The sequence below is a fragment of the Orycteropus afer genome, unplaced genomic scaffold (assembly GCF_000298275.1).
Source record: "Orycteropus afer afer isolate SDZICR_OR568_19922 unplaced genomic scaffold, OryAfe1.0 scaffold00035, whole genome shotgun sequence".
Classification (NCBI taxonomy): Eukaryota; Metazoa; Chordata; class Mammalia; order Tubulidentata; family Orycteropodidae; genus Orycteropus; species Orycteropus afer.
In genome coordinates this window covers 3,212,626-3,220,864 of record NW_006921622.1, presented here as the reverse complement: position 1 = coordinate 3,220,864, position 8,239 = coordinate 3,212,626, and the positions used below count along the sequence as shown (strand labels likewise).

The following is an 8,239-nucleotide window of genomic DNA, read 5'->3' as shown; positions in this document are numbered from 1 at the left end:
TTTGACTACTGTGGCTGTATAGTAGGTTTTGAGATCCGGCAATGTGAGACCTCCTACTTTGTTTTTCTTCTTCAGTAGTGCTTTGCTTATCCCAGGTCTCTTTCCTTTAAATGGTGGAGCTTTTAAATCAAACTTTAAACCATCCAATGTTCTGGCAAAGAGTTGAGGAAGGAGGCTTATCATCTAAGAAGAAACAATTGGTACAAAATGTTCAGGCATCTTTTTCCCAAGACTTATTTCTTCTTTAGACCCTTTTTACTTTGATTCTCACTGTCATCATCATTTCTTGATACAGGGAAAACTGCCCTTTAAAAATCCAACTCATGACTTACAAAAATAAAATGCCATTACATTATTCCCAAAAATATACATGTGTGTTTTTTAAAAAGAACTGTTACTAAAATGTTTAACAAAAACTTCACATTAACATTGAAATAGTCCAATTCCATTCACACAGAGGAAAAGCAGGACACACAGGAGTACATAACTAAGAAGGGCACAGGGAGGGCAGGGTTACTGGGAAGGGAGAGGAGGAGAGTGGGTCAGGGTTGGGGTGGTAATAAGGGAGTGAAACCAAATGCACACAAAATGTTGAATGTAAAACAAATTCTGCTCTGTAAATTTGTACCTAAAGCACAATTTAAAATAATAATAATAGTAATAGTCCAATTCCAAATAGATTTGTATCCTTAAAGGGCCTAGAGAAGTAGCAGAGTATGGAGACCTCCCAAAGCTCCTCAGCTTAAGAAAAATACACATGGATCTGGAGGGCAGATTTAAATTAAGAGCGCCTTTTCCTCAACAGATGGCCCATAGCCTCCATCTTATTTAACTTGTCACCTGTGCTCATCAAACATAGCAGTCTATCATCTCTCACCCAAGGACAAAGTGCAAAAATGTGAAGCTCTGAGTATCAAATTTCCTAGTGGCCTTTATTTCAGTTTTGCTTTTCAATAAGCGAAGCAAGTGTGACTGTCAGGGTGGAGATACGTGACTCATAAACAATTGACTGGTCTCTTCCTTCCTGGCTCTAGTAGTCATCTTTGCCACTTCTGAAACAATCTCCTGTGATTCACCCCATTTTACTCCAACCACCCTGTCAGGAAGTGATTTTATAAAATCTAACTAACCAGTTGTTTTCAAGCCAATTCAGACTCATGGCACCTCATGTCCCCATGTGTGTCAGTGCTGCATAGGGCTTTGCATGGGTGATTTTTTTGGAAATAGATTACCAGGACTTTCTCCTGAGGTGCCTCTGGGTGGATATTCTTTTCATCAGCATCCAAGTGCTTACCTGTTTATACTACCCAGGGACTCCTCACAAAATCTACCCATTTCAGATTCATAATGACAAAATCTCAGCCATATAATAACCAGAGATATTGTATATCATGAATTAAATATATATCATGAATTAAACACAGAAAATATAAATGCCCACCACTTGTCTATCAGTTTTTGGTACTGTGGTGGCTTGCATGTTTCTGTGATGTTGGAAGCTATGCCACTCAACTCACTGCTGCCGAGTTGGATTCAACTCTTAGTAGCCCCTACTTGGGTTTCCAAGGTATTACCACTACAGAAATATATTGCCCCATCTTCCTTTTGAGGAGTGACTGGTGGATTTGCACTGCCAGCCTTCTGGTTAACAGTCAAATGCTTTAGGCACTATGCCACCAGAGCTCCTACCACTGATATTTCAAATACCAGCAGGGTCAACCATGGTGAACAGGTTTCAGTGAAGCTTGCAGACTAAGACACATTGGGAAGAAGGATGGGGCCACCACTTCTGCAAAAGCATAGCAAAGATTGTGAGGATGGTACAGGACCAGACAGTGTTTCATTCTGTTGTACATAGGGTCTTTGAGTCAGAAGGAGCTCTGGTAGCATAGTGCCTAAGGCACTTGACTGCTAACCATAAGGCTGGTGTTTCAAACTCACCAGCCACTCCTTCTCAGAAAGAAGGTTGGGCAATCTACTTCCGTAGTGATACTGTCTTGGAAACACGAGGGGTCGCTATGACGACTCAATGGAAAATAACAACAACATAATTATTTACTTCCTAGAGTAAATACTTAAAATGTTGCTTAATATTCATTAGCTTTATTAATATACCAATATATCAAAATATAAATTTTTGTTATGTTATGTGCCATCGAGTTGGACCCGACTCATAGTGACCCCTCCTTGGGTTTCCGAGGCAGTATCACTACGGAAGTAGATTGCCCCATCTTCCTTAATAACTAGCTATCAAAATAGCTTTTACTTAGCTTTTTATACTTAGATAGCTTCATTTGCAATGCTCTTCTATCCGTTAAGGTTAGACCTAAAAAAGGCATCATTAAACTTGAAAAGGGAGCTCTAGTGGTGTAGTGCCTAAGGCATTTGACTGCTAACCAGAAGCCTGGCAGTTCAAACCCACCAGCCACTCCTCTGAAGGAAGGCTGGGCAATCTACTTCTGTAGTGATACTGCCTGGGAAATCCAAGGAGGGGTTGCTATAAGTCAGATCCGACTTGACAGTAGTTAAGTGAGGAAACGTGAAAAAAAAACACACTCGTTACCATCAAGTTGATTCCAACACACAGAGACCTCCTTTGGGTTTCTGAGGCGGTAAATCTTTATGAAAGTAGACTGCCCAGTCTTCCTTCCAAAGAGTGGCTGGTGGGTTTGAACCACCAACCTTCTGGTTAGCAGTCAGATGCCTTAGGCACTGTACTACCAGAGCTCCTTTGTGGCTAAAAGGTAAAAGATATAGCAAACTAGTTTTAAATTTATGTTTAAAAGAATACTTACTCTTTTGACTACCTCTGAGAGGATATATCCTGAGTTTTTCAATAATATCCACCATGATTAAGCAAGTCAGGACCAGAGATACTGGTAGGTCTGGTAAGGTATCAGGTAATACAGCAGTGGTACCAGCAATATTCTTCTGAACCTGTGTTTAGAAAATCATTTAGAAGCATTTAGATTACTGTGTGGTCTTTCTCCAAAATTATTTTCATAATGTGAAAGCTGCACTAAGTTAATCGTAAACAGATATGCTAAAAAAAAAAACAAAACTAGAAGCTTTGTTTTCAGCTTCTCAAGTTCTAAACACGTGAGGAACTGTGATAAAGGATTCACATTAATCAAAGAGCTTTCAATTAAAGACAGAGTTTGGCTAACACATGCAAAATATAATAGTAGTCTCCAAGGAATGGTAGAATGGGTAATTCTTTCTAATCCTCTTGGTGAGTACAACCCATGAGAGTCCAGCTCAAATTGCCACCAAACCCACTGCCAGCGAGTAGATTCCAACTCACAGCAACCCCCATAGGATTTTTCAGGCTGCAAATCTTTACAGAAGCCGGCTACCCTATCTTTCTTCTGTGGAGCAGCTGGTGAGTTCAAACAGCCGACATTTTGGTTCAGAGCCGAATGCCTTACCACAGCACCACCAGAGCTCCTATCTCAAATTGCTAAGGAGTTTAAGGTCTGCCAGTGAGGGAAAGACAGGTGTAGTAGTTAAGGTTGTGACAACTTGACTGGACCCGTGGTTTTCAGTGGCTGGGCAGGTGGATGTAGTTACTCCCCAAGATGAGACTGTAATCACCTCTGCCTTGTGGGTGTGGCCAGTTTCCAGTGTACATGGAGAAGCTTTTGAGAAAGTTTTTTGGCATGCTTGGATCCTTCATTTGGCTGAGTCTTCATCCAGCAGTCTGCTATGTTGTCTGTTGATCTTGGGACTGTGCCATTCTACTTGTTGACCTTAGGCTTGTCAGCCTCGGCAGCGAGCAGTTGCATGAATTATGAGAAGCCTCCAGCTCCAGTGGGCCTGGAATAAGAGCCAGACCTGAAGCCTAAGGTCGAGAGACCTTCACTCAGCCCCTAGAGCTGGCACTCTGAATTTGGACTTCTAGCCTCCTACACTATAAGAGAATAGATTCCTGTTTGTTAAAGTCATCCACTTGTGGTATTTCTGTTCTACCAGCACTAGAGAACCAAGACACCAGGTAAAACCCAGCTAGGCTTTGGGTACTTCTTTCATCTCATTAGGGTATCCGTTTTTTTTTTTTTTTTTGGTGATTTAGGTGAAAATTTACAGAGCAAATTCACTTTCCATACAGCAGTTCACATATACTTTGTCTCATGACATTGACCACAATTTAAAACCCATCTAGACTTTGGGTACTTCTTTCATCTCATTAGGGTATCTATTTAAAAAAAAATCTATGGCAAGCATCATATTAATGGTGAAACGTTGATAGTTTGCCCTTAGATTAAGGACAAGACAAAGATGCCACTGTGACTATTTCTATTCAACATTGTACTGGAAATCCTAAGCAGTATATTAAGAAAAGAGAAAGAAATCAAAGGCATTAATATTTGGAAAAAAAGGTATAGCATTATTTATAGACCATATGATTGTATAAGAAAATTGCCCCCCAAAATTTGATAAATAATTTCTATATACCAGGAGCAAAGAGTTACAAAATAAGACTTCAAAATATTATTTTAATATTTTTAGAAAATCAATGTGATCCCAATCAAAATTCCAATTATTTATAGACAATGATGAAGTGATTCTAAAATTTATTTGGAAATACAAAGAATCAAGATACTCTAAAAGAAAAAGAATAAGACAGGAAGGTTTACTCTTCTGGGTATAAACAGTATTACAAAGCTACAAGAATTAAGATAGTATGGATTGGCACAGGCAATGGGATGGGATAGAGCAGAAAGCCCAGAAGTAGATCATGTATATCCATAGTTGTCTTATAAGAAAGATGTAACTGTAGAGAAATGAAGAAAGGACAGTGAAGTTAATGAATGGTGCTGGTTCCATTGGATGTTACTTGGAAACATGCACAACTTGATTCCCAGCTGTACAACATGTACAAAAGTCAAATCCAGATGGATTATGAATCTAAATAAAGATGGTAAAAACAATACAGCCTCCAAAATACACTATAGGGGAATATTTTCAGGACCTCAAAATAGGAAAACATTTCTTAAACAAGGTACAGGGTGCATTATCCATTAAGAAAAGAAATTGAAAAATTGGAATATTTTAAAAGTAAGAATATTTACTAATCAAAGGATACTTTTAAAAGTACCAACAGAAGTTACAGAATGGTAGAAGATATTTGCAATACATTTAATCACCACAGGACTTTCTGAATATATAAATAACTTCCAAATAATAAGAAAAAAGATAAGCAACACAGTTTTAAAAAAGAGCAAGAGATAGAATGTACTTTTAATAAAGCATAACCAAAAGCATACAAAAAGATGTGCAAAAATGCAACTTAAAAACTACAAAGACACTCAAGAACATGTCCACCAGAGTAACTAAAATAAAACTACATATAATACTGGTGCTAGTGAGGATGTGGAGCAACAGAAATGCTCATGACTTCTATCAGGAGTCTAAATTACTACAACTTCTTGGAGAACTGTTTCGCATTATTGGTTACAATTGAACATTTGAATATCTTATGACCCATCAGTTCAATTCAGAGATATTTAACCTGCTGAAACACATGCACTTGGACACCAAGAGACATGTGCAAGGCTGTTCACAGCCGCATTACTTCTCACAGCCAAAACTAGTAAGTTATGATATATTCATAAAATGAAATACTCTACAGCGATGTACACAAAAACATGAATGACTCTCACAACCATACTTTGAATAAAAGAAGCCAGACACAAATATATATACTTATATGTGTAAATAATAAATATACATGTGTGTATATGTATATAAAACAACTGAGTCCACTTACAAAACATTCAAACTCTGGCAAACTGATCTGTGGTGTTAGAAGTTAAGGGAGAAGTTACCTCTGAGAAGGAAGAAAAGGTAATCATTGCAAGGAACATGGGGATGGCTTGTAGGAAGCTGGTGACGTTTTATATCTTGACCTGAGTAGTGTTTACACAAAGAATTGCTTTGTAATATTCCATTGATATTGCACATTCATGTTTTGTGCATTTTTCCATCTGGGTTACACTACATTGAAAGATTAAGTAAGAAAATTGGAAATTAAAACATGTTAACAGTGAGTGAGATATAATGGAAAAGAACCAAAAAAAGGTTATTGAACTATAGAAATGATGGTGATGTTTCTTGAAATGGTGTAAACTGTTTTGTTTTGTTGTTTTAAAGCACTTGGGTAACTCTCAAGTGCTTTGTAATGGTGTTGGGGAGCAGGGAATGAAAAATCTAGATTAAAAACTCATCTAAACTCATCTGTTGTCATTTGTTCATGCAATGTACATGTAGATGGTCTTCTGAGATTATTCTATGCATTGCTATATTGTCGTAATATAGCATCTAGGGTGTGTACTAACAATGATGTCACTACTAATGATATTATTCATTACCCAGTATTTACCTCTCTCACAGCACTCATCATACTTATTCTAATTGTCCATTTATTTTTCTCCCTATGCCAGTAAATAAAGTACTGACCATCAGAGACTTTGTCATGTTTCCTAAGTGCTATATTCCAGTACCTACCAGGGCCCTGGCATTTAATATGAACTTAATGAATAGTTGCTTAATATATAAATTAAATAGGACAGAGAACTTGAAGTTGTCACACTTTGGAGAAATGAAAATTGTATCTGACACAGCACCTTGAAAATTACTTAGCTTAATGGGACATTTCTCTTTGACTTTCTTGGATAATAAGGTTCTCACAGGCTGAAAGTTCTGCCTATGACATTCCTGCCCTATACACATCGACCCTTCCGAGTCCTTTTGAAGCCATGTTCAGTAAAAACAAAGTTGTTTTCAAATAAATGTTATGTGCACATTATTTGTCAATGCATATAATATCAAAGGTCTTAAAGTGTGAGCATTTTTTTGCCAGAAAAAATACTCCATTTAGAAATGAGGACACTCATGAAAAACATAAGGTTGGTAGAAAATACAAATGTTTATTTATTATTAAATTCCTTACTTTTCTTCTAAAAAAATCATTTTAACATAACATTCCTGGCTCACACACATGACAAAAAAAGAATTTTTTTTTTTAATTAACTGCTAAGCTTTCCTCTGTAATCACAGAGGTAAAATGATCTTAGTACTGTAATATATTGTAATTTGGAACAAGACTAGATAAAATGAACTTTAAGAAATTTGTTGGGCACATTGCTCTATCAAATTCCAATAATGGGAAGTTTTAAAATCCCAAAATCCAGTAGCAGAAGAAGTCAAAATTCCATACCTCGGTCACTGCTATAGAAAAGCTGAAGCTGGGAAGTGTGGTGAACACTACACACATCATCATAACAGGTCTCCTAGCAAAGGAGAAAAAAAACAAGCAAAAACAGTAATTACAAGATCAACAGTTTCTGTTACATTTTGCTAATTCGACTATAGTTTTTCTAAGAAGCTACTGCTTCCCTATTTCCATTTCCCAAATGTTTGAGCATGGCAAAAAGGAACACGCACAAACACAAGAATACTTTTCTAGAACAAAGGGGTGAGATATTTCCAAATAATTAGCAAACCATAGAAACTACTAAAAACAGCACCAAAACCAAAACCCATTGCTGTCAAGTTGATTCCAACTCATAGTAACCCTATAGGGCAGAGTAGAACTGCCCCATAGAGTTGCCAAGGCTGTCAATCCTTATAGAAGCAGACTGCCACATCTTTTTTCTGCAGAATGACTAGGGGATTCCAGCCATTGACCTTTTGTTAGTTGCTGAGTGCTTTCACAACTGTGCCACCAGGCATCAAGTAAAAACATCATAATACAAGTTAAATGATGTTTAACATTTCCATATTTCATTAATTAGAATACTGGACAAGAGCTCAGACTCTGGTGACCAAGTGAAAAACAGAACATGACTTTCTCAACAGAGATTATACCTCATATTTTTAACTTGATTGAAAAAAAAAAAAAAAAACTGCATATACAGATGATAACTATGAGACACTTAAAGATCCTTTAAAGAAAAACACTTGGATATTATTTTTAACTGGAATCTCAAAAAAATCACATAATTTTTCAAATGTGTTTTTGGATTTTTTTTTTTTTAACTTTTTATTGTGAGTTGAGTGAAATTTTACAGAGAAAATTGGTTTTCTATTCAACAGGAGCTCTATTGCCGTAGTGCCTAAGGCATCCGACTGCTAACCAGAAGGCTGTGGTTCAAACCCACCAGCCACTCCTCGGAAGGAAGGTTGGGCAATCTACTTCCGTAGTGATACTGCCTCGGAAACCCAAGGAGGGGTCACT

At 37.2% G+C, this 8,239-nt stretch overlaps 1 protein-coding gene across 1 annotated transcript in view; it reads right to left on the bottom strand.

Annotated features, from left to right (window-relative positions):
- Positions 1-8,239, bottom strand: part of TMEM236 (transmembrane protein 236) — a 61,162-nt gene that overhangs the window by 21,507 nt on the left and 31,416 nt on the right. The window contains exons 2-3 of the mRNA XM_007936339.1: positions 7,220-7,292; positions 2,796-2,937 (exon numbers count right to left, since the gene is read on the bottom strand). Coding sequence (XP_007934530.1) covers positions 2,796-2,937; positions 7,220-7,292 — 215 coding nt within the window. The remainder of the gene's footprint in view (positions 1-2,795; positions 2,938-7,219; positions 7,293-8,239) is intronic.